The sequence below is a fragment of the Ascaphus truei genome, unplaced genomic scaffold (genome assembly GCF_040206685.1).
Source record: "Ascaphus truei isolate aAscTru1 unplaced genomic scaffold, aAscTru1.hap1 HAP1_SCAFFOLD_636, whole genome shotgun sequence".
In the NCBI taxonomy this organism is placed as follows: domain Eukaryota; kingdom Metazoa; phylum Chordata; class Amphibia; order Anura; family Ascaphidae; genus Ascaphus; species Ascaphus truei.
The window spans coordinates 171899-198738 of record NW_027456969.1 but is presented as its reverse complement, the minus strand read 5'-3'; the positions used below and the strand labels follow the sequence as shown (position 1 = coordinate 198738).

General features: G+C 61.3%; 1 protein-coding gene across 1 annotated transcript in view; it reads left to right on the top strand.

The window, feature by feature from the left end:
- Positions 1-26840, top strand: part of LOC142485754 (GATA-binding factor 1-B-like) — a 60561-nt gene that overhangs the window by 554 nt on the left and 33167 nt on the right. Inside the window, 7 exon segments of the mRNA XM_075584538.1 lie at positions 1729-1917; positions 6111-6232; positions 7076-7138; positions 7222-7345; positions 7445-7501; positions 7503-7601; positions 9204-9303. Coding sequence (XP_075440653.1) covers positions 1789-1917; positions 6111-6232; positions 7076-7138; positions 7222-7345; positions 7445-7501; positions 7503-7601; positions 9204-9303 — 694 coding nt within the window. The 5' untranslated portion in view covers positions 1729-1788.

Below are 26840 nucleotides of genomic sequence, written 5' to 3'. Positions count from 1 at the left end.
GGACAGGTCTCTTCTGTATCACGGCAGGGAGGGTTAGGTGTCACTGTGTCACCGCAGGGAGGGTTAGGTGTCACTGTGTCACCGCAGGGAGGGTTAGGTATCACTGTGTCACCGCAGGGAGGGACAGGTCTCTTCTGTGTCACCGCAGGGAGGGTTAGGTGTCACGGTGTCACCGCAGGGAGGGACAGGTCTCTTCCATGTCACCGCAGGGAGGGTTAGGTGTCACTGTGTCACCGCAGGGAGGGTTAGGTGTCACCGTGTCACAGCAGGGAGGGTTAGGTATCACTGTGTCACCGCAGGGAGGGACAGGTCTCTTCTGTGTCACCGCAGGGAGGGTTAGGTGTCACGGTGTCACCGCAGGGAGGGACAGGTCTCTTCCATGTCACCGCAGGGAGGGTTAGGTGTCACTGTGTCACCGCAGGGAGGGTTAGGTGTCACTGTGTCACCGCAGGGAGGGTTAGGTGTCACTGTGTCACCGCAGGGAGGGTTAGGTGTCACTGTGTTACCGCAGGGAGGGACAGGTCTCTTCTGTGTCACCGCAGGGAGGGTTAGGTGTCACTGTGTCACCGCAGGGAGGGACAGGTCTCTTCTGTGTCACCGCAGGGAGGGCTAGGTGTCACCGTGTCACCGCAGGGAGGGTTAGGTGTCACTGTGTCACCGCAGGGAGGGACAGGTCTCTTCCATGTCACCGCAGGGAGGGTTAGGTGTCACTGTGTCACCGCAGGGAGGGACAGGTCTCTTCTGTGTCACCGCAGGGAGGGTTAGGTGTCACTGTGTCACCGCAGGGAAGGACAGGTCTCTTCCATGTCACCGCAGGGAGGGTTAGGTGTCACCGTGTCACCGCAGGGAGGGTTAGGTGTCACCGTGTCACCGCAGGGAGGGTTAGGTGTCACTGTGTTACCGCAGGGAGGGACAGGTCTCTTCTGTGTCACCGCAGGGAGGGTTAGGTGTCACTGTGTCACCGCAGGGAGGGACAGGTCTCTTCTGTGTCACCGCAGGGAGGGCTAGGTGTCACCGTGTCACCGCAGGGAGGGTTAGGTGTCACTGTGTCACCGCAGGGAGGGACAGGTCTCTTCCATGTCACCGCAGGGAGGGTTAGGTGTCACTGTGTCACCGCAGGGAGGGACAGGTCTCTTCTGTGTCACCGCAGGGAGGGTTAGGTGTCACCGTGTCACCGCAGGGAGGGACAGGTCTCTTCCGTGTCACCGCAGGGAGGGTTAGGTGTCACTGTGTCACCGCAGGGAGGGACAGGTCTCTTCTGTGTCACCGCAGGGAGGGTTAGGTGTCACCGCAGGGAGGGTTAGGTGTCACCGTGTCACTGCAGGGAGGGTTAGGTGTCACTGTGTCACCGCAGGGAGGGACAGGTCTCTTCCATGTCACCGCAGGGAGGGTTAGGTGTCACTGTGTCACCGCAGGGAGGGACAGGTCTCTTCTGTGTCACCGCAGGGAGGGTTAGGTGTCACCGCAGGGAGGGTTAGGTGTCACCGTGTCACCGCAGGGAGGGTTAGGTGTCACTGTGTCACCGCAGGGAGGGACAGGTCTCTTCCATGTCACCGCAGGGAGGGTTAGTTGTCACCGTGTCACCGCAGGGAGGGTTAGTTGTCACCGTGTCACCGCAGGGAGGGTTAGTTGTCACCGTGTCACTGCAGGTTGGGTGACAAAATGGGTTGCTCCTTGGGTCACTTTGCGGTGTCGGGGTCACCTCTCAGTTTTGGGGTCTCTCCACAGGTGGTGAAACTGAGGGAGGTCTTCCCTCATGGGACGGGGTTCGTACTGGTCTTTGAGTACATGCTCTCCGACCTCTCTGAGGTGATCAGGAATTCTGACCAGCCACTGACCGAAGCCCAGGTCAAAGGTTACATGATGATGCTGCTGAAAGGGGTGAAGTTCTGCCATGAGAATTCCATCATGCACAGAGTACGTATACAGGGGGTAAGACATGGGGTATACACGGCCAGGCACAGAGTACGTATACAGGGGGTATACACGACCAGGCACAGAGTACGTATACAGGGGGTATACACGACCAGGCACAGAGTACGTATACAGGGGGTATACACGACCAGGCGCAGAGTACGTATACAGGGGGTATACACGGCCAGGCACAGAGTACGTATACAGGGGGTATACACGACCAGGCGCAGAGTACGTATACAGGGGGTATACACGGCCAGGCACAGAGTACGTATACAGGGGGTATACACGACCAGGCACAGAGTACGTATACAGGGGGTATACACGACCAGGCGCAGAGTACGTATACAGGGGGTATACACGGCCAGGCACAGAGTACGTATACAGGGGGTATACACGACCAGGCGCAGAGTACGTATACAGGGGGTATACACGGCCAGGCACAGAGTACGTATACAGGGGGTATACACGGCCAGGCACAGAGTACGTATACAGGGGGTATACACGGCCAGGCACAGAGTACGTATACAGGGGGTATACACGGCCAGGCACAGAGTACGTATACAGGGGGTATACACGGCCAGGCGCAGAGTACGTATACAGGGGGTATACACGACAAGGCACAGAGTACGTATACAGGGGGTATACCCGGCCAGGCACAGAGTACGTATACAGGGGGTATACACGACCATGCGCAGAGTACGTATACAGGGGGTATACCCGGCCAGGCACAGAGTACGTATATAGGGGGTATACACGCCAGGCCAGAGTACGTATACAGGGGGTATACACGGCCAGGCACAGAGTACGTATACAGGGGGTATACACGGCCAGGCGCAGAGTACGTATACAGGGGGTATACACGACCAGGCGCAGAGTACGTATACAGGGGGTATACCTGGCCAGGCACAGAGTACGTATACAGGGGGTATACCCGGCCAGGCACAGAGTACGTATACAGGGGGTATACACGACCAGGCACAGAGTACGTATACAGGGGGTATACACGACCAGGCGCAGAGTACGTATACAGGGGGTATACTCGGCCAGGCACAGAGTACGTATACAGGGGGTATACCCGGCCAGGCACAGAGTACGTATACAGGGAGTATACACGGCCAGGCACAGAGTACGTATACAGGGGGTATACCCGGCCAGGCACAGAGTACGTATACAGGGGGTATACACGGCCAGGCGCAGAGTACGTATACAGGGGGTATACCCGGCCAGGCACAGAGTACGTATACAGGGGGTATACCCGGCCAGGCACAGAGTACGTATACAGGGGGTATACACGACCAGGCGCAGAGTACGTATACAGGGGGTATACACGGCCAGGCACAGAGTACGTATACAGGGGGTATACACGGCCAGGCACAGAGTACGTATACAGGGGGTATACACGCCAGGCACAGAGTACGTATACAGGGGGTATACACGACCAGGCGCAGAGTACGTATACAGGGGGTATACACGACCAGGCGCAGAGTACGTATACAGGGGGTATACACGGCCAGGCGCAGAGTACGTATACAGGGGGTATACACGGCCAGGCACAGAGTACGTATACAGGGGGTATACACGGCCAGGCACAGAGTACGTATACAGGGGGTATACACGGCCAGACACAGAGTACGTATACAGGGGGTATACACGGCCAGGCGCAGAGTACGTATACAGGGGGTATACACGGCCAGGCGCAGAGTACGTATACAGGGGGTATACACGGCCAGGCGCAGAGTACGTATACAGGGGGTATACACGGCCAGGCACAGAGTACGTATACAGGGGGTATACACGGCCAGGCACAGAGTACGTATACAGGGGGTATACACGGCCAGGCGCAGAGTACGTATACAGGGGGTATACACGGCCAGGCGCAGAGTACGTATACAGGGGGTATACCCGGCCAGGCACAGAGTACGTATACAGGGGGTATACCTGGCCAGGCGCAGAGTACGTATACAGGGGGTATACACGGCCAGGCGCAGAGTACGTATACAGGGGGTATACACGGCCAGGCACAGAGTACGTATACAGGGGGTATACACGACCAGGCGCAGAGTACGTATACAGGGGGTATACACGGCCAGGCGCAGAGTACGTATACAGGGGGTATACACGGCCAGGCGCAGAGTACGTATACAGGGGGTATACACGGCCAGGCGCAGAGTACGTATACAGGGGGTATACACGGCCAGGCACAGAGTACGTATACAGGGGGTATACACGGCCAGGCGCAGAGTACGTATACAGGGGGTATACACGGCCAGGCACAGAGTACGTATACAGGGGGTATACACGGCCAGGCACAGAGTACGTATACAGGGGGTATACACGGCCAGGCACAGAGTACGTATACAGGGGGTATACACGGCCAGGCACAGAGTACGTATACAGGGGGTATACACGGCCAGGCGCAGAGTACGTATACAGGGGGTATACACGGCCAGGCGCAGAGTACGTATACAGGGGGTATACACGCCAGGCACAGAGTACGTATACAGGGGGTATACACGGCCAGGCGCAGAGTACGTATACAGGGGGTATACACGGCCAGGCACAGAGTACGTATACAGGGGGTATACACGGCCAGGCACAGAGTACGTATACAGGGGGTATACACGCCAGGCACAGAGTACGTATACAGGGGGTATACACGGCCAGGCACAGAGTACGTATACAGGGGGTATACACGGCCAGGCACAGAGTACGTATACAGGGGGTATACACGGCCAGGCGCAGAGTACGTATACAGGGGGTATACACGCCAGGCACAGAGTACGTATACAGGGGGTATACACGGCCAGGCACAGAGTACGTATACAGGGGGTATACACGGCCAGGCACAGAGTACGTATACAGGGGGTATACACGGCCAGGCGCAGAGTACGTATACAGGGGGTATACACGGCCAGGCGCAGAGTACGTATACAGGGGGTATACACGGCCAGGCACAGAGTACGTATACAGGGGGTATACACGGCCAGGCACAGAGTACGTATACAGGGGGTATACACGGCCAGGCGCAGAGTACGTATACAGGGGGTATACACGGCCAGGCGCAGAGTACGTATACAGGGGGTATACACGGCCAGGCGCAGAGTACGTATACAGGGGGTATACAGGGGGTATACACGACCAGGCGCAGAGTACGTATACAGGGGGTATACCCGGCCAGGCACAGAGTACGTATACAGGGGGTATACCCGGCCAGGCACAGAGTACGTATACAGGGGGTATACACGGCCAGGCGCAGAGTATGTATACAGGGGGTATACACGGCCAGGCGCAGAGTACGTATACAGGGGGTATACACGCCAGACACAGAGTACGTATACAGGGGGTATACCCGGCCAGGCACAGAGTACGTATACAGGGGTTATACACGACCAGGCACAGAGTACGTATACAGGGGGTATACCCGGCCAGGCACAGAGTACGTATACAGGGGGTATACACGGCCAGGCACAGAGTACGTATACAGGGGGTATACACGCCAGGCACAGAGTACATATACAGGGGGTATACACGACCAGGCGCAGAGTACGTATACAGGGGGTATACCCGGCCAGGCGCAGAGTACGTATACAGGGGGTATACACGGCCAGGCGCAGAGTACGTATACAGGGGGTATACACGGCCAGGCACAGAGTACGTATACAGGGGGTATACACGGCCAGGCACAGAGTACGTATACAGGGGGTATACACGACCAGGCACAGAGTACGTATACAGGGGGTATACACGGCCAGGCGCAGAGTACGTATACAGGGGGTATACACGACCAGGCACAGAGTACGTATACAGGGGGTATACACGGCCAGGCACAGAGTACGTATACAGGGGGTATACACGACCAGGCACAGAGTACGTATACAGGGGGTATACACGGCCAGGCGCAGAGTACGTATACAGGGGGTATACACGGCCAGGCACAGAGTACGTATACAGGGGGTATACACGGCCAGGCACAGAGTACGTATACAGGGGGTATACACGACCAGGCACAGAGTACGTATACAGGGGGTATACACGGCCAGGCGCAGAGTACGTATACAGGGGGTATACACGGCCAGGCACAGAGTACGTATACAGGGGGTATACACGACCAAGCGCAGAGTACGTATACAGGGGGTATACACGGCCAGGCGCAGAGCCAACCTCCCCTCCAGCCTCTGCTCATTTTCTGACAGGACCTGAAGCCGGCAAACCTTCTCATCAGCGCCACTGGGCTCCTCAAGATAGCCGACTTTGGCCTGGCGCGGGTCTTCTCCAGTGACTCGGACCGTCTGTACAGCCACCAAGTGGCTACCAGGTCAGTACAAGAAGAGGCGTGTCCGTCTGTGTACGCGCGGCCGGGCGCTCTGTGTACGCGCGGCCGGGCGCTCTGTGTACGCGCGGCCGGGCGCTCTGTGTACGCGCGGCCGGGCGCCCTGTGTACGCGCGGCCGGGCGGTCTGTGTACGCGCGGCCGGGCGCTCTGTGTACGCGCGGCCGGGCGCTCTGTGTACGCGCGGCCGGGCGCCCTGTGTACGCGCGGCCGGGCGCCCTGTGTACGCGCGGCCGGGCGCCCTGTGTACGCGCGGCCGGGCGCCCTGTGTACGCGCGGCCGGGCGCCCTGTGTACGCGCGGCCGGGCGCCCTGTGTACGCGCGGCCGGGCGCCCTGTGTACGCGCGGCCGGGCGCCCTGTGTACGCGCGGCCGGGCGCCCTGTGTACGCGCGGCCGGGCGCCCTGTGTACGCGCGGCCGGGCGCCCTGTGTACGCGCGGCCGGGCGCCCTGTGTACGCGCGGCCGGGCGCCCTGTGTACGCGCGGCCGGGCGCCCTGTGTACGCGCGGCCGGGCGCTCTGTGTACGCGCGGCCGGGCGCCCTGTGTACGCGCGGCCGGGCGCTCTGTGTACGCGCGGCCGGGCGCTCTGTGTACGCGCGGCCGGGCGCTCTGTGTACGCGCGGCCGGGCGCTCTGTGTACGCGCGGCCGGGCGCTCTGTGTACGCGCGGCCGGGCGCTCTGTGTACGCGCGGCCGGGCGCTCTGTGTACGCGCGGCCGGGCGCCGGGCAGGCGTGGCTGCCTCCATTGCACTATAGTAGTGACACAGACCCCCTAATCTGTCCCCAGCAATAAGGCACCTCTGTTACTGTGACCCATCCTCTCTGCAGGTGGTACCGAGCGCCAGAGTTACTGTACGGAGCGCGCAAATACGATGAAGGAGTCGACCTGTGGTGAGTTCTGCCACCTTCCTGTGGGATAGTCCATCAGCACTGCAGGAGTTAGGTTTCCTCTGAAACTCTTCTGCTTCCTCCAGGGCGGTCGGCTGCATATTTGGGGAACTTCTGAACAGCTCCCCTCTGTTCCCCGGGGAGAATGACATTGAGCAGCTGTGCTGTGTACTTCGCACGCTGGGGACACCCAACCCCAAGACCTGGCCTGTAAGTAGCACTGTTACCGGGCAGTGGGGGAGGGGAGGGTCCTGTCATTGTGTCACCCTCGGTCCATGTGACGTGACAGCCCTGTCACTGTACCCCCAGGAGATCACGGAGCTCCCAGATTATAACAAGATTTCCTTCAAGGAGCATCGTCCCACCCCCCCCGGAGCGCATGGTCCCGGACAGCTCCCCCCCAGCCCTGCAGCTCCTCATGCGCTTCCTGGTCTATCCGTCGCAGCAGCGGGTCCGGGCGGCCGAGGTGAGGTCAGCGCAGCGCGCATTGCGCTCCGGGCTCTGAGCTGCTGCAGGCCCAGTCCCCGCCATAGTGTGCGCCTGCAGGCACCAGAGCCGCGCCGGAATGGGGACAGGCCCACTGCCAGGTTAGCCGCGATGGCGAACCTGCTGGGTGACGTCATGGCCGCTCGGGCCCCAGGGCAGGGAGGCGGGACCGCTCGGGCCCCAGGGCAGGGAGGCGGGACCGCTCGGGCCCCAGGGCAGGGAGGGGGGACCGCTCGGGCCCCAGGGCAGGGAGGCGGGACCGCTCGGGCCCCAGGGCAGGGAGGCGGGACCGCTCGGGGCCCAGGGCAGGGAGGCGGGACCGCTCGGGGCCCCAGGGCAGGGAGGCGGGACCGCTCGGGCCCCAGGGCAGGGACGCGGGACTGCTCGGGCCCCAGGGCAGGGAGGCGGGGACCGCTCGGGCCCCAGGGCAGGGAGGCGGGACCGCTCGGGCCCCAGGGCAGGGAGGCGGGACCGCTCGGGCCCCAGGGCAGGGAGGCGGGACCGCTCGGGCCCCAGGGCAGGGAGGCGGGACCGCTCGGGCCCCAGGGCAGGGAGGCGGGACCGCTCGGGCCCCAGGGCAGGGAGGCGGGACCGCTCGGGGCCCCAGGGCAGGGAGGCGGGACCGCTCGGGCCCCAGGGCAGGGAGGCGGGACCGCTCGGGCCCCAGGGCAGGGAGGCGGGACCGCTCGGGCCCCAGGGCAGGGAGGCGGGACCGCTCGGGGCCCAGGGCAGGGAGGCGGGACCGCTCGGGCCCCAGGGCAGGGAGGCGGGACCGCTCGGGCCCCAGGGCAGGGAGGCGGGACTGCTCGGGCCCCGGGGCAGGGAGGCGGGACCGCTCGGGCCCCGGGGCAGGGAGGCGGGGACCGCTCGGGCCCCAGGGCAGGGAGGCGGGACCGCTCGGGCCCCGGGGCAGGGAGGCGGGACCGCTCGGGGCCCCGGGGCAGGGAGGCGGGACCGCTCGGGCCCCAGGGCAGGGAGGCGGGACCGCTCGGGCCCCAGGGCAGGGAGGGGGGGACCGCTCGGGCCCCAGGGCAGGGAGGCGGGACCGCTCGGGCCCCAGGGCAGGGAGGCGGGACCGCTCGGGCCCCAGGGCAGGGAGGCGGGACCGCTCGGGCCCCAGGGCAGGGAGGCGGGACCGCTCGGGCCCCAGGGCAGGGAGGCGGGACCGCTCGGGCCCCAGGGCAGGGAGGCGGGCCCCTGTAGTCCCTCTCCCGTGCTGGTCACTAGTTCCCAATGTAAGAAGAGGCGCGAGACAGTATTAATTAGGGCACTGGTATTTAGCCGCTGACGGGAGGGGTCGTGCGCTCTGCCCCCCTAGGTAAGAGAGGGTACGCGGGGTGTGGCCCCTGAAGTAGATCACGTTTCGCACCATTACAAGTACGCGAGACGGCGTCTTGTATCTGCGAGTCTGTGCTGCTGTATCTCACATCGCTCTGTATATAACTCCCCCATATCTGCCCTGACTGGGGGGGTACGGGCGATGGATTTGAACCCACAGGGTTCCCCTCCCCCGTTACCCTCCTGCACCTCGACTCTGCCGCTTCCTCTGGTTACTGTATAACACCAGCCTCCTCTCTTTCAGGCTCTCCTGCACCCATATTTTTTCGGGGAGCCCCTGCCTGCACACCACTCAGAGCTTCCCATCCCCCAGAGGGGCGGCAGGAAAACCCGGCAGCACCAGCGTGAGTTCCACACGGAGCAGCCGCTGAGCGAGAGCCTGGTGGATCCGGGGGTCCTGAGCAGCTACCTGCAGGGCCTGTGAGGGTCTCTGGGGTCTCTGGGGGTCGCTGGGCCCACCCCCGCGCGTCTCTCCCGACACTTTCATTACAGACTGTAACCGTGTGATATGGAACACGCACTCGTCTCTTTTACAGGACTGGCTGTTATCGCATAGGTCCCACAGAAAATGGGGTGCCTGTCTCCCAGGAATCCTGTCCTGTTACACGCTGTATGATATGGGGGTGTCTCTGTCCCAGGAATCCTGTCCTGTTACACGCTGTATGATATAGGGTGTCTGTCTCCCAGGAATCCTGTCCTGTTACACGCTGTATGATATGGAGGTGCCTGTCTCCCAGGAATCCTGTCACACGCTGTATGATATGGGGGTGTCTCTGTCCCAGGAATCCTGTCCTGTTATACGCTGTATGATATGAGGGTGTCTGTCTCCCAGGAATCCTGTCCTGTTACAAGCTGTATGATATGAGGGTGTCTGTCTCCCAGGAATCCTGTCCTGTTACACGCTGTATGATATGGAGGTGCCTGTCTCCCAGGAATCCTGTCCTGTTACACGCTGTATGATATGGGGGTGTCTCTGTCCCAGGAATCCTGTCCTGTTACACGCTGTATGATATGAGGGTGTCTGTCTCCCAGGAATCCTGTCCTGTTACACGCTGTATGATATGGAGGTGCCTGTCTCCCAGGAATCCTGTCCTGTTACACGCTGTATGATATGGGGGTGTCTCTGTCCCAGGAATCCTGTCCTGTTATACGCTGTATGATATGAGGGTGTCTGTCTCCCAGGAATCCTGTCCTGTTACACGCTGTATGATATGAGGGTGTCTGTCTCCCAGGAATCCTGTCCTGTTACACGCTGTATGATATGGAGGTGCCTGTCTCCCAGGAATCCTGTCCTGTTACACGCTGTATGATATGGGGGTGTCTCTGTCCCAGGAATCCTGTCCTGTTACACGCTGTATGATATGAGGGTGTCTGTCTCCCAGGAATCCTGTCCTGTTACACGCTGTATGATATGGGGGTGTCTGTCTCCCAGGAATCCTGTCCTGTTACACGCTGTATGATATGGGGGTGTCTGTCCCAGGAATCCTGTCCTGTTACACGCTGTATGATATGAGGGTGTCTGTCTCCCAGGAATCCTGTCCTGTTACACGCTGTATGATATGAGGGTGTCTCTGTCCCAGGAATCCTGTCCTGTTGCACGCTGTATGATATGAGGGTGTCTGTCCCAGGAATCCTGTCCTGTTACACGCTGTATGATATGAGGGTGTCTGTCTCCCAGGAATCCTGTCCTGTTACACGCTGTATGTTATGAGGGTGCCTGTCTCCCAGGAATCCTGTCCTGTTACACGCTGTATGTTATGAGGGTGTCTGTCTCCCAGGAATCCTGTCCTGTTACACGCTGTATGATATGGGGGTGTCTCTGTCCCAGGAATCCTGTCCTGTTACACGCTGTATGATATGAGGGTGTCTGTCTCCCAGGAATCCTGTCCTGTTACACGCTGTATGATATGGGGGTGTCTCTGTCCCAGGAATCCTGTCCTGTTACACGCTGTATGATATGAGGGTGTCTGTCTCCCAGGAATCCTGTCCTGTTACACGCTGTATGATATGAGGGTGTCTCTGTCCCAGGAATCCTGTCCTGTTGCACGCTGTATGATATGAGGGTGTCTGTCCCAGGAATCCTGTCCTGTTACACGCTGTATGATATGAGGGTGTCTGTCTCCCAGGAATCCTGTCCTGTTACACGCTGTATGATATGGAGGTGCCTGTCTCCCAGGAATCCTGTACTGTTACACGCTGTATGATATGCGGGTGTCTCTGTCCCAGGAATCCTGTCCTGTTACACGCTGTATGATATGAGGGTGTCTGTCTCCCAGGAATCCTGTCCTGTTACACGCTGTATGATATGCGGGTGTCTCTGTCCCAGGAATCCTGTCCTGTTGCACGCTGTATGATATGGGGGTGTCTCTGCCCCAGGAATCCTGTCCTGTTATACGCTGTATGGTATGGGGGTGTCTCTGTCCCAGGAATCCTGTCCTGTTACACGCTGTATGATATGAGGGTGTCTGTCTCCCAGGAATCCTGTCCTGTTACACGCTGTATGATATGGAGGTGCCTGTCTCCCAGGAATCCTGTCCTGTTACACGCTGTATGATATGCGGGTGTCTCTGTCCCAGGAATCCTGTCCTGTTGCACGCTGTATGATATGGGGGTGTCTCTGCCCCAGGAATCCTGTCCTGTTACACGCTGTATGATATGGGGGTGTCTCTGTCCCAGGAATCCTGTCCTGTTGAACGCTGTATAACATTATAAAAATATACTTGAATTTGATAAAAATTCCTCTGAATTCAACGACCCCCAACTCCCTCCCATAACCCCCCCTCCTCCCGTGTAATCCCCCCTCCTCCCGTGTAATCCCCCCATCTCCCATAACCCCCCCTCCTCCCGTGTAATCCCCCCTCCTCCCATAATCCCCCCTCCTTCCATAACCCCCCCTCCTCCCATAATCCCCCCTCCTCCCGTGTAATCCCCCCTCCTCCCATAACCCCCCCTCCTCCCATAACCCCCCTCCTCCCGTGTAATCCCCCCTCCTCCCATAACCCCCCCTCCTCCCGTGTAATCCCCCCTCCTCCCATAATCCCCCCTCCTCCCGTGTAATCCCCCCTCCTCCCATAACCCCCCCTCCTCCCGTGTAATCCCCCCTCCTCCCATAACCCCCCCTCCTCCCGTGTAATCCCCCCTCCTCCCATAACCCCCCCTCCCTCCCGTGTAATCCCCCCTCCTCCCGTGTAATCCCCCCTCCTCCCATAACCCCCCCTCCTCCCATAACCCCCCCTCCTCCCGTGTAATCCCCCCTCCTCCCATAACCCCCCCTCCCTCCCGTGTAATCCCCCCTCCTCCCGCGCCCCCCTCCCGTGCCGCCCTCCCGTGCCCCCCTCCTCCCGCGCCCCCCTCCCGTGCCCCCTGTTGTACTGCGCAGTGGAATATGTTGGTGCTTTATCAATGTTTGAGTATCGGACGCGTGGGACGATGGCTGCAGCCGCTTCCTGCAGTGAGATGTACTCATGGGAGCTGATAACCGCCCCAGCGCTGCAAACCCCACGGGAGAGAGAAGGGGACATGGGAGGGAGAGAAGAGAAGCACTGAGGTGGGAGGGGGAGAGAAGCACTGAGGGGGGGGGGGAGAGAAGCACTGGGGGTGGAGGGGAAGAGAAGCACTGAGGAGGGAGGGGGGGGAGAGAAGCACTGAGGGGGGGGGAGAGAAGCACTGGGGGTGGAGGGGAAGAGAAGCACTGAGGAGGGAGCGGGGGAGAGAAGCACTGAGGGTGGAGGGAAGAGAAGCACTGAGGGGGGGGGGAGAGAAGCACTGAGGGGGGGGAGAGAAGCACTGGGGGTGGAGGGGAAGAGAAGCACAGAGGGGGGGAGAGAAGCTCTGAGGGGGGGGAGAGAAGCACTGATGGGGGGAGAGAAGCACTGAGGGGGGAGGGGGAGAGAAGCACTGAGGAGGGGGGGAGAGAAGCACTGAGGGGGGGGGAGAGAAGCACTGGGGGGGGGGGGGAGAGAAGCACTGGGGGTGGAGGGGAAGAGAAGCACTGAGGAGGGAGGGGGGGAGAGAAGCACTGAGGGTGGAGGGAAGAGAAGCACTGAGGGGGGGAGAGAAGCACTGGGGGTGGAGGGGAAGAGAAGCACTGAGGGGGGGGGGGAGAGAGCACTGCACTGAGGGGGGGGGAGAGAAGCACTGAGGGGGGGGGAGAGAAGCACTGAGGGGGGGGAGAGAAGCACTGGGGGTGGAGGGGAAGAGAAGCACTGAGGGGGGGGGAGAAGCACTGAGGGGGGAGAAGAGAAGCACTGAGGGGGGGAGAAGAGAAGCACTGAGGGGGGAGAGAAGAGAAGCACTGAGGGGAGAGAGAAGAGAAGCGAAGAGAAGAGAAGCACTGAGGGGGAGAGAAGAGAAGCACTGAGGGGGAGAGAAGAGAAGCACTGGGGGGGGAAGAGAAGCACTGAGGGGGGGAGGGAAGATAAGCGCTGGGGGGGAGGGAAGAGAAGTGCTGGGGGGGGGGGGGAAGAGAAGCACTGGGGGGGGAGGAGAGAGAAGAGAAGCGCTGGGGGAGGGAAGAGAAGCACTGAGGGGGGAGAGAAGAGAAGCACTGAGGGGGGAGAAGAGAAGGACTGAGGGGGAGAGAAGAGAAGCACTGGGGGGGGGGAAGAGAAGCACTGAGGGGGGGAGGGAAGATAAGCGCTGGGGGGGGAGGGAAGAGAAGTGCTGGGGGGGGGGGAAGAGAAGCACTGGGGGGGGGAGGGGAGAGAAGAGAAGCGCTGGGGGAGGGAAGAGAAGCACTGAGGGGGAGGGAAGAGAAGCACTTAGGGGGGGGGAAGAGAAGCACTGAGGGGGGAGAGAAGAGAAGTACTGAGGGGGGGGGGAAGAGAAGCACTGAGGGGAAAGAAGAGAAGCACTGAGGGGGGAGAAAAGAGAAGCACTGAGGGGGGGAGAGAAGAGAAGCGCTGAGGGGAGAGAAGAGAAGCACTTAGGGGGAGAGAAGAGAAGCACTGAGGGGGAAGAGAAACACTGAGGGGGAGAGAAGAGAAGCAGAGAGAGACTGAGAGACTCCTGGAGTAGATGACTTTGCACTGGTGTGTGTAACGTGCTGGAGTCTCACTCAGTACCGCTGCTTTCTGCTAGTCTCAAGGAGTTGGAAGTGTGCTGGGGATGGACAGGAGGAGCGGGGGATGGACGGGAAGTTGGGGGATGGACAGGAGGAGCGGGGGATGGACAGGAGGAGCGGGGGATGGACAGGAGGAGCGGGGGATGGACAGGAGGAGCGGGGGATGGACAGGAGGAGCTGGGGATGGACAGGAGGAGCGGGGGATGGATAGGGGAAGTTGGGGATGGACAGGAGGAGCGGGGGATGGACAGGAGGAGCAGGGGATGGACAGGAGGAGCGGGGGATGGACAGGAGGAGCGGGGGATGGACAGGAGGAGCTGGGGATGGACAGGGGGAGCGGGGGATGGACAGGAGGAGCGGGGGATGGACAGGAGGAGCTGGGGATGTACAGGAGGAGCGGGGGATGGACAGGAGGAGCTGGGATGGACAGGAGGAGCTGGGGATGGACAGGGGGAGCTGGGGATGGACAGGAGGAGCGGGGGATGGACAGGAGGAGCGGGGGATGGACAGGAGGAGCGGGGGATGGACAGGAGGAGCGGGGGATGGACAGGGGAAGTTGGGGATGGACAGGAGGAGCGGGGGATGGACAGGGGAAGTTGGGGATGGACAGGAGGAGCGGGGGATGGACAGGAGGAGCGGGAGATGGACAGGAGGAGCGGGGGATGGACAGGAGGAGCGGGGGATGGACAGGAGGAGCTGGGGATGGACAGGAGGAGCTGGGGATGGACAGGAGGAGCGGGGGATGGACAGGAGGAGCTGGGGATGGACAGGAGGAGCTGGGGATGGACAGGAGGAGCGGGGGATGGACAGGAGGAGCGGGGGATGGACAGGAGGAGCGGGGGATGGACAGGAGGAGCTGGGGATGGACAGGAGGAGCTGGGGATGGACAGGAGGAGCGGGGGATGGACAGGGGGAGCTGGGGATGTACAGGGGGAGCTGGGGATGGACAGGAGGAGCGGGGGATGGACAGGAGGAGCGGGGGATGGACAGGAGGAGCGGGGGATGGACAGTAGGAGCGGGGGATGGACAGGAGGAGCTGGGGATGGACAGGAGGAGCTGGGGATGGACAGGGGGAGCGGGGGATGGACAGGAGGAGCGGGGGATGTACAGGAGGAGCTGGGGATGTACAGGAGGAGCGGGGGATGGACAGGAGGAGCTGGGGATGGACAGGAGGAGCTGGGGATGGACAGGAGGAGCGGGGGATGAACAGGGAGAGTTGGGGATGGACAGGAGGAGCGGGGGATGGACAGGAGGAGCGGGGGATGGACAGGAGGAGCGGGGGATGGACGGGAGGAGCGGGGGATGGACGGGAGGAGCGGGGGATGGACGGGAGGAGCGGGGGATGGACAGGAGGAGCGGGGGATGGACAGGGGGAGCTGGGGATGGACAGGAGGAGCTGGGGATGGACAGGGGGAGCTGGGGATGGACAGGAGGAGCGGGGGATGGACAGGAGGAGCGGGGGATGGACAGGAGGAGCGGGGGATGGACAGGAGGAGCGGGGGATGGACAGGAGGAGCTGGGGATGGACAGGAGGAGCTGGGGATGGACAGGAGGAGCGGGGGATGGACAGGGGAAGCTGGGGATGTACAGGGGGAGCTGGGGATGTACAGGAGGAGCGGGGGATGGACAGGAGGAGCTGGGGATGGACAGGGGAAGTTGGGGATGGACAGGAGGAGCGGGGGATGTACAGGGGGAGCTGGGGATGTACAGGAGGAGCGGGGGATGGACAGGGGAAGTTGGGGATGGACAGGAGGAGCGGGGGATGGACAGGGGAAGTTGGGGATGGACAGGAGGAGCGGGGGATGTACAGGGGGAGCTGGGGATGTACAGGAGGAGCGGGGATGGAGGCTGGGGGGGAGGGGCTGGGGATGGACAGGGGAAGTTGGGATGGACAGGAGGAGCGGGGATGGACAGGGGAGTGGGGATGGACAGGAGGGGGGGGATGGACAGGGGAGCGGGGGATGGACAGGGGAGCTGGGGATGTACAGGGGGAGCTGGGGATGTACAGGAGGAGCGGGGGATGGACAGGAGGAGCGGGGGATGGACAGGAGGAGCGGGGATGGACAGGAGGAGCGGGGGATGGACAGGAGGAGCTGGGGATGGAAGGAGGAGCTGGGATGGACAGGAGGAGCTGGGGATGGACAGGAGGAGCGGGGGATGGACAGGGGAAGTTGGGGATGGACAGGGGAAGTTGGGGATGGACAGGAGGAGCGGGGGATGGACAGGAGGAGCGGGGGATGGACAGGAGGAGCGGGGGATGGACAGGGGGAGCGGGGGATGGACAGGGGGAGCGGGGGATGGACAGGAGGAGCGGGGGATGGACAGGAGGAGCGGGGGATGGACAGGAGGAGTGGGGGATGGACAGGAGGAGTGGGGGATGGACAGGAGGAGCGGGGATGGACAGGGGGAGCTGGGGATGGACGGGCAGAGCTGGGGACGGACAGGAGGAGCGGGGATGGACAGGGGGAGCTGGGGATGGACAGGAGAGCGGGGGATGGACAGGAGGAGCGGGGGATGGACAGGGGAAGTTGGGGATGGACAGGGGGAGCTGGGGATGGACAGGAGGAGCGGGGGATGGACAGGAGGAGCGGGGGATGGACAGGAGGAGCGGGGATGGACAGGAGGAGCGGGGGATGGACAGGAGGAGCGGGGGATGGACAGGGGAAGTTGGGGATGGACAGGGGAGCGGGGGATGTACAGGGGGAGCTGGGGATGTACAGGAGGAGCGGGGATGGACAGGGGAAGTTGGGGATGGACAGGAGGAGCGGGGGATGGACAGGGGAAGTTGGGGATGGACAGGAGGAGCGGGGGATGTACAGGGGGAGCTGGGATGTACAGGAGGAGCGGGGGATGGACAGGAGGAGCTGGGGATGGACAGGGAAGTTGGGGATGGACAGGAGGAGCGGGGGATGGACAGGGGAAGTTGGGGATGGACAGGAGGAGCGGGGGGATGGACAGGGGGAGCTGGGGATGTACAGGGGGAGCTGGGATGTACAGGAGGAGCGGGGGATGGACAGGAGGAGCGGGGGATGGACAGGAGGAGCGGGGGATGGACAGGAGGAGCGGGGGATGGACAGGAGGAGCTGGGGATGGACAGGAGGAGCTGGGGATGGACAGGAGGAGCTGGGGATGGACAGGAGGAGCGGGGGATGGACAGGGAAGTTGGGGATGGACAGGGGAAGTTGGGGATGGACAGGAGGAGCGGGGGATGGACAGGAGGAGCGGGGGATGGACAGGAGGAGCGGGGGATGGACAGAGGGAGCGGGGGATGGACAGGGGGAGCGGGGGATGGACAGGAGGAGCGGGGGATGGACAGGAGGAGCGGGGGATGGACAGGAGGAGCGGGGGATGGACAGGAGGAGTGGGGGATGGACAGGAGGAGCGGGGATGGACAGGGGGAGCTGGGGATGGACGGGCAGAGCTGGGGACGGACAGGAGAGCGGGGGATGGACAGGGGAGCTGGGGATGGACAGGAGAGCGGGGGATGGACAGGAGGAGCGGGGGATGGACAGGGGAAGTTGGGGATGGACAGGGGGAGCTGGGATGGACAGGAGGAGCGGGGGATGGACAGGAGGAGCGGGGGATGGACAGGAGGAGCGGGGGATGGACAGGAGGAGCGGGGGATGGACAGGAGGAGCGGGGATGGACAGGAGGAGCGGGGGATGGACAGGGGAAGTTGGGGATGGACAGGGGGAGCTGGGATGGACAGGAGGAGCGGGGGATGTACAGGAGGAGCGGGGGATGGACAGGGGTAATGGGATGGACAGGTGAAGTTGGGGATGGACAGGGGGAGCTGGGGATGGACAGGGAGAGTTTGGGATGGACAGGAGGAGCTGGGGATGGACAGGGGAGCTGGGGATGGACAGGAGGAGCGGGGGATGGACAGGGGGAGCTGGGGATGGACAGGGGGAGCGGGGGATGGACACGGGGAGCTGGGGATGGACAGGGGAAGTTGGTGATGGACAGTGGAAGCGGGGGATGGACAGGAGGAGCTGGGGATGGACACGGGGAGCTGGGGATGGACAGGAGGAGCTGGTATGGACAGGGGGAGCAGAGGATGGACAGGAGGAGCTGGGGATGGACAGGAGGAGCGGGGGATGGACAGGGGGAGCTGGGATGGACAGGAGGAGCTGGGATGGACAGGGGAGCTGGGGATGGACAGGGAGAGTTGGGGATGGACAGGAGGAGCTGGGGATGGACAGGGGAGCTGGGGATAGACAGGGAGAGCTGGGGATGGACAGGAGGAGCGGGGGATGGACAGGGGGAGCTGGGGATGGACAGGAGGAGCTGGGGATGGACAGGAGGAGCTGGGGATGAACAGGGGGAGCTGGGGATGGACAGGGAGAGTTGGGGATGGACAGGAGGAGCGGGGATGGACAGGGGGAGCTGGGGATGGACAGGGAGAGTTGGGGATGGACAGGAGGAGCGGGGGATGGACAGGGAGATTGGGGATGGAAAGGGGGAGCTGGGGATGGACAGGAGGAGCGGGGGATGGACAGGAGGAGCGGGGATGGACAGGAGGAGCGGGGGATGGACAGGAGGAGCGGGGATGGACAGGAGGAGCGGGGGATGGACAGGGGAAGTTGGGGATGGACAGGGGAAGTTGGGGATGGACAGGAGGAGCGGGGGATGGACAGGAGGAGCGGGGGATGGACAGGAGGAGCGGGGGATGGACAGGGGAGCGGGGATGGACAGGGGGAGCGGGGGATGGACAGGAGGAGCGGGGGATGGACAGGAGGAGCGGGGGATGGACAGGAGGAGCGGGGGATGGACAGGAGGAGTGGGGGATGGACAGGAGGAGCGGGGGATGGACAGGGGAGCTGGGGATGGACGGGCAGAGCTGGGGACGGACAGGAGGAGCGGGGGATGGACAGGGGGAGCTGGGGATGGACAGGAGAGCGGGGGATGGACAGGAGGAGCGGGGGATGGACAGGGGAAGTTGGGGATGGACAGGGGGAGCTGGGGATGGACAGGAGGAGCGGGGGATGGACAGGAGGAGCGGGGGATGGACAGGAGGAGCGGGGGATGGACAGGAGGAGCGGGGGATGGACAGGAGGAGCGGGGGATGGACAGGAGGAGCGGGGGATGGACAGGGGAAGTTGGGGATGGACAGGGGGAGCTGGGGATGGACAGGAGGAGCGGGGGATGGACAGGAGGAGCGGGGGATGTACAGGAGGAGCCGGGGGATGGACAGGGGTAATGGGATGGACAGGTGAAGTTGGGGATGGACAGGGGGAGCTGGGGATGGACAGGGAGAGTTTGGGATGGACAGGAGGAGCTGGGGATGGACAGGGGAGCTGGGGATGGACAGGAGGAGCGGGGATGGACAGGGGGAGCTGGGGATGGACAGGGGGAGCGGGGGATGGACACGGGGAGCTGGGATGGACAGGGAAGTTGGGGATGGACAGGGGAAGCGGGGGATGGACAGGAGGAGCTGGGGATGACACGGGGAGCTGGGGATGGACAGGAGGAGCTGGGTATGGACAGGGGGAGGCAGAGGATGGACAGGAGGAGCTGGGGATGGACAGGAGGAGCGGGGATGGACAGGGGGAGCTGGGGATGGACAGGAGGAGCTGGGGATGGACAGGGGGAGCTGGGGATGGACAGGGAGAGTTGGGGATGGACAGGAGGAGCTGGGGATGGACAGGGGGAGCTGGGGATAGACAGGGAGAGCTGGGGATGGACAGGAGGAGCGGGGGATGGACAGGGGGAGCTGGGGATGGACAGGAGGAGCTGGGATGGACAGGAGGAGCTGGGGATGAACAGGGGGAGCTGGGGATGGACAGGGAGAGTTGGGGATGGACAGGAGGAGCGGGGATGGACAGGGGGAGCTGGGGATGGACAGGGAGAGTTGGGGATGGACAGGAGGAGCGGGGGATGGACAGGGAGAGTTGGGGATGGAAAGGGGGAGCTGGGGATGGACAGGGGAGCTGGGGATGGACAGGGGGAGCTGGGGATGGACAGGGGGAGCTGGGGATGGACAGGGGGAGCTGGGGATGGACAGGGGAGCTGGGGATGAACAGGGGGAGCTGGGGATGGACAGGGAGAATTGGGGATGGACAGGAGGAGCGGGGGATGGACAGGAGAGTTGGGGATGGAAAGGGGGAGCTGGGGATGGACAGAGTAACTGGGGAAGGACAGGGGGAGCTGGGGATGGACAGGGGGAGCTGGGGATGGACAGGGGGAGCTGGGGATGGACAGGAGGAGCGGGGGATGGACAGGAGGAGCTGGGGATGGACAGGGGGGAGCTGGGATGACAGGGGGAGCTGGGGATGGACAGGGAGAGTGGGAATGGACAGGAGGAGCCGGAGCTGCAGACTGAGTTATCTGGGAGGCAGAGATAAGACCTGTTACTCTCCATACTACAGCCTGAGAACAGAGGGGTGTGGGCACATGGGTGGGGTCCTGTCTCAGCACTTAGTGTGGCACTGTCCGGGCACAGAGAGACTGAGACAATAGGAAACTGCCGAGTATCACTTAACCCCTGCCCTGCCAGAGCCCTGCAGAGCATCACTGACCTCTCCCCTGCCAGAGCTCCACAGAGCATCACTGACCTCTCCCTGCCAGAGCACTGCAGAGCATAACTGAACCTCTCCCCTGCTAGAGTTCTGTAGAGCATCACTTAACCCCTCTGTTGCCAGAGCCCCGCAGAGCATCACTTAACCCCTCTGTTGTCAGAGGTTTGAAAAGCATTGTTGGATCTAGTGGAGAATGAGTTAATTTTGCAACTGACAGACAGCGGAGGCTGTGGAGGAGCACAGAGCTGTGGCTGTGCTCTGTGGCTGGTCCCCTATCCTCCCGCTGGCTGGTCAGAGATGATAAGATGCTATCTGATTATATGAGACATGTTTGGCAAAGACTGACAGTTAGAGAGAGGGAGGGAGGAGAGAGACTGGTGGAGAGAGAGATACAGAGAGAGAGGGGGGGAGAGAGAGATACAGAGAGGGGGGAGAGAGAGATACAGGAGAGGGGGGAGAGATACAGAGGGGGAGAGAAATACAGAGGGGGAGAGAGATAGAGAGGGGGGAGAGAGATACAGAGGGGGGAGAGAGACAGAGGGGGGAGAGATACAGAGGGGGAGAGAGATACAGAGGGGGAGAGAGATACAGAGGGGGAGAGAGATACAGGAGAGGGGGAGAGAGATACAGAGGGGGAGAGAGAGATACAGAGGGGGAGAGAGAGATACAGAGGGGGAGAGAGAGATACAGAGGGGGGAGAGAGAGATACAGAGGAGAGAGATACAGAGGGGGAGAGAGATACAGAGGGGGGGAGAGAGAGATACAGAGGGGGGAGAGTGAGATACAGAGTGGGGAGAGAGAGATAGAGAGGGGGGAGAGAGAGATACAGAGGGGGGGAGAGAGAGATACAGGGGGGGAGAGAGAGATACAGAGGGGGAAGAGAGACAGAGGGGGGAGAGAGAGATACAGAGGGGGGAGAGAGAGATACAGAGGGGGGAGAGAGAGATACAGAGGGAGGGAGAGAGAGATACAGAGGGAGGGAGAGAGAGATACAGAGGGGGGAGAGAGAGATACAGAGGGGAGAGAGAGAAATACAGAGAGGGGGGAGAGAGATACAGAGAAGGGGAAAGATACAGAGAGGGGGAAAGATACAGAGGATGGAGAGAGAGATACACAGAGAGGGGGGAGAGAGATACAGAGAGGGGGAGAGAGATACAGAGAGAGGGGGGAGAGAGATACAGAGAGAGGGGGGAGAGAGATACAGAGAGGGGGAGAAAGATACAGAGAGGGGGAGAAAGATATAGAGAGGGGTAGAGAGATAAAGAGGATGGAGAGAGATACAGAGAGGTGAGAAAGATACACAGGGGGGAGAAAGATACACAGGGGGGAGAAAGATACACAGAGAGGGGGATAGAGATACAAAGGGGGAGGGAGATACAGAGGGGGGAGATACGGAGAAGGGGAGAGAAATACAGAGAGGGGGTATACAGAGTGGGGGAGAGATACAGAGAGGGGGGATACAGAGAGGGGCACAGAGATACAGAGAGGAGGGGGATACAGAGAGGGGGGGATACAGAGAGGGGGGATACAGAGAGGGGCAGAGAGATACAGAGAGGGGGATACAGAGAGGGGGGATACAGAGAGGGGCAGAGAGATACAGAGAGGGGCAGAGAGATACAGAGAGGGGGAGAGAGAGATACAGAGAGGGGGGATACAGAGAGGGGCAGAGAGATACAGAGAGAGGCAGAGAGATACAGAGAGGGTGGATACAGAGAGAGGGGATACAGAGAGGGGGGAGAGAGAGATACAGAGAGGGGCAGAGAGATACAGAGAGGGGGGATACAGAGAGGGGGGGATACAGAGAGGGGCAGAGAGATACAGAGAGGGGGGATACAGAGAGGGGCAGAGAGATACAGAGAGGGGCAGAGAGATACAGAGAGGGGGGATACAGAGAGGGGGGATACAGAGATACAGAGAGGGGGGATACAGAGAGGGGGGATACAGAGAGGGGCAGAGAGATACAGAGAGGGGGAGAGAGAGATACAGAGAGGGGGGATACAGAGAGGGGGGATACAGAGAGGGGCAGAGAGATACAGAGAGGGGCAGAGAGATACAGAGAGGGGGGATACAGAGAGGGGGGATACAGAGAGGGGCAGAGAGATACAGAGAGGGGGATACAGAGAGGGGCAGAGAGATACAGAGAGGGGCAGAGAGATACAGAGAGGGGGGATACAGAGAGGGGGGATACAGAGAGGGGCAGAGAGATACAGAGAGGGGGGATACAGAGAGGGGGGATACAGAGAGGGGGAGAGAGAGATACAGAGAGCGGCAGAGAGATACAGAGAGGGGGGATACAGAGAGGGGCAGAGAGATACAGAGAGGGGCAGAGAGATACAGAGAGGGGCAGAGAGATACAGAGAGGGGGGATACAGAGAGGGGGGGATACAGAGAGGGGCAGAGGGGGGGAATCAGAGTGAGTGTGGAGAGGACGGAGAGAAAGCCCAGTGGTGCTACTGAGAAAGGGGGAATGGGCAAAATGTGACCACTAAGACCTGTCACTTATGGTGACACTGCAACCCTCAAACATCACTTAACCCCTTCCTGCCAGAGACCGGCAGAGCGTCACTTAACCCCCTCCCTGCCAGGGACCGGCAGAGCGTCACTTAACCCCTTCCTGCCAGAGACCGCCAGAGCGTCACTTAACCCCCTCCCTGCCAGAGACCGGCATAGCATCACTTAACCCCCTCCCTGCCAGAGACCGGCAGAGCATCACTTAACCCCCTCCCTGCCAGAGACCAGCAGAGCGTCACTTAACCCCCTCCCTGCCAGAGACCGCAGAGCATCACTTAACCCCTTCCTGCCAGAGACCGGCATAGCATCACTTAACCCCCTCCCTGCCAGAGACCGGCAGAGCATCACTTAACCCCCTCCCTGCCAGAGACCGGCATAGCATCACTTAACCCCCTCCCTGCCAGAGACCATGAGAGCGGCACTTAACCCCCTCCCTGCCAGAGACTGGCAGAGCGTAACTTAACCCCCTGCCTGCCAGAGACCGGCATAGCGTCACTTAACCCCCTCCCTGCCAGCGAAGCTCTATTATACATCACATTGTTCCCTCTCCAGACTTGAGTCTGTTTTACTAAATTGCTTATTTCTATTTCGCAAAGTTTCCGTGTTTACCGGGCTGCGAGAGGGGCGGGAGGGGCCGGGGTCTCGCTGCCCAAAAACCTGCACAGTGACATTACGAGGTACGGGGGGGGGGACATCACCTCACCATTTCTGTGACAAAGGCGGAAGTGGCGAGAGAGACCTGCCCATCACAGGGATGTGGGGGACTCCGGGTGCTGGAGTCCGAAAAACCAAGGAGGGTGGAACGGAGCGAGAGAGAGTGACAGGGAGTTAGAGAGAGAGACAGAGTGACAGGGAGTTAGAGAGAGAGAGAGAGAGAGAGAGAGAGACAGAGTGACAGGGAGTTAGAGAGAGAGAGAGAGAGAGAGAGACAGAGTGACAGGGAGTTAGAGAGAGAGAGAGAGAGAGAGAGAGAGAGAGACAGAGTGGACAGGGAGAGTTAGAGAGAGAGAGTGAGAGAGAGAGAGAGAGACAGAGTGACAGGGAGTTAGAGAGAGAGAGAGAGAGAGAGAGACAGAGTGACAGGGAGTTAGAGAGAGAGAGAGAGAGAGACAGAGTGACAGGGAGTTAGAGAGAGAGAGAGAGAGAGAGAGAGAGAGAGAGAGACAGGGAGTTAGAGAGAGAGAGAGAGAGAGAGAGAGAGAGTTAGAGAGAGAGAGAGTGACAGGGAGTGAGAGAGAGACACACACACAGTGTGGACGGAGTTAGAGAGAGAGGACAGGGAGAGAGAGAGAGAGAGAGAGAGAGAGAGAGAGAGAGAGAGAGAGAGAGAGAGAGAGAGAGAGAGAGAGAGACACACGGTGTGACGGAGTTAGAGAGAGAGTGACAGGGAGTTAGAGAGAGAGGGTGACAGAGATAGAGAGAGAGACAGAGTGACAAGGAGTTAGAGAGAGAGAGAGACAGAGTGACAGGGAGTTAGAGAGAGAGACAGAGTGACAGGGAGTTAGAGAGGAGACACACACACACAGTGTGACGGAGTTAGAGAGAGAGTGAAAGGGAGTTAGAGAGAGTGCTGGAGTTAGAGAGAGGACACACAGAGTGACGGAGTTAGAGAGAGAGGGTGACAGAGATAGAGAGAGAGAGTGACGGAGTTAGAGAGAGTGACAGCGTTAGAGAGAGTGAGTGTAACGGAGTTACAGAGAGTGACAGAGTTAGAGTGTGACGGAGTTAGAGAGAGAGTGAAGGACTTGGAGAGAGAGTGACAGAGTTAGAGTGTGACGGAGTTAGAGAGAGAGTGAAGGACTTGGAGAGAGAGTGACAGAGTTGGAGAGAGAGTGACAGAGTTGGAGAGAGGGTAAGTACAGGATGAAGAGGAGGGCAGAGAGAGGGTACGAGACAAGAAGGGAGTGAAACAGAGAACGTCGGAAGAGAAGGAAAGTGAGAGAGAAAAAAGAGGAAAAAGAAAAGTTTTGGGGGAAAACAGCAGAAAAAGGAAAGTGCTGGTTCTGGGTGCCGGGTTCTGGGTGCCGGGCTCTGGGTGCTGGGTTCTGGGTGCCGGGCTCTGGGGTGCCGGGCTCTGGGTGCCGGGCTCTGGGTGCCGGGTGCAGCAGCAGGTGAGTGAAGCCGATTTTTGGGACATTTGTACATACAATGTATACACGTAGAGTTTTGCTGTAGGACAAGCACCAGGTGTATGTGTAGTGGGGGCCACACACAGAATGGTACAAACAGGAGCCGGGGTCAGACCCCTGCCTGACTGACACCTCATTGTAAAGTGATCAGAGCACCGGGAGAGGGTAACGTCCGCACATCCGGACACCTTAGGATGGACACAGAGGGCCCAGTACTAGGTGAGGGGCAGGATAGGGGTGAGGGGGCAGGATAGGGGAGAAGGGCAGGATAGGGGAGAGGGGCAGGATAGGGGAGAAGGGCAGGATAGGGGAGAGGGGGCAGGATAGGGAGGAGAGGGGCAGGATAGGGGAGAAGGGCAGGATAGGGGAGAGGGGCAGGATAGGGGTTGAGGGGCAGGGTAGGGGTGATGGGCAGGGTAGGGGGAGAAGGGCAGGGTAGGGGAGAAGGGCAGGGTAGGGGTGATGGCAGGATAGGTGTGAGGGGCAGGATAGGGGTGAGGGGCAAGATAGGGGTGAGGGGCAGGGTAGGGGAGAAGGGCAGGGTAGGGGTGATGGGCAGGATAGGTGTGAGGGGCAGGATAGGGGTGAGGGGCAGGATAGGGGTGAGGGGCAGGATAGGGGTGAGGGGCAGGATAGGGGTGAGGGGGCAGGGTAGGGGAGAAGGGCAGGGTAGGGGTGATGGGCAGGATAGGTGTGAGGGGCAGGATAGGGGTGAGGGGCAGGATAGGGGTGAGGGGCAGGATAGGGGTGAGGGGCAGGATAGGGGTGTGGGGCAGGATAGGGGTGAGGGGCAGGATAGGGGCGAGGGGCAGGATAGGGGAGGGGCAGGATAGGGGAGGGGCAGGGGAGGAGAGGGGCAGGATAGGTGTGATGGTCAGGATAGGGGTGGGGGCATGGTAGGGAGAGGGGGAGGATAGGGGCAAGGGGCAGGGTAGGGGAGAGGGGCAGGGTTGGGAGAGGGGCAGGGTAGGGGAGAGGGGCAGGATAGAGGAGAGGGGCAGGATAGAAGAGAGGGGCAGGATAGAGGAGAGGGGCAGGATAGAGGAGAGGGGCAGGATAGGGGAGAGGGGCAGGGGAGAGGGGCAGGGTAGGGGAGGGGCAGGATAGGGGAGGAGCAGGATAGGGGAGGGGCAGGATAGGGGAGGGGCAGGATAGTGTGTGATGGGCAGGATAGGTGTGATGGGCAGGATAGGGGTGATGGACAGGATAGGGGAGAGGGGCAGGGTAGGGGAGAGGGGAAGGATAGGGGCAAGATAGGGAAGAGGGGCAGGAGAGGGGCAGGAGAGGGGCAGGAGAGGGGAGAGGGGGCCAGGAGAGGGGAGAAGGGCAGGAGAGGGGCAGGAGAGGGGAGACGGGCAGGAGAGGGGCAGGAAAGGGGTGAGGGGAAGGACAGGGGTGAGGGACAGGAGAGGGGTGAGGGGCAGGAGAGGGGAGAGGGGCAGAAGAGAGGAGAGGGGCAGAGAGAGGAGAGGGGCAGGATAGGGGAGAGGGGCAGGATAGGGGAGAGGGGCAGAAGAGAGGAGAGGGTCAGGATAGGGGAGAGGGGCAGGATAGGGGAGAGGGGCAGGATAGGGGAGGGGCAGGATAGGGGAGGGGCAGGATAGGGCAGAGGGGCAGAAGAGAGGAAAGGGGCAGGATAGGGGCTCACACTGCACACCGCA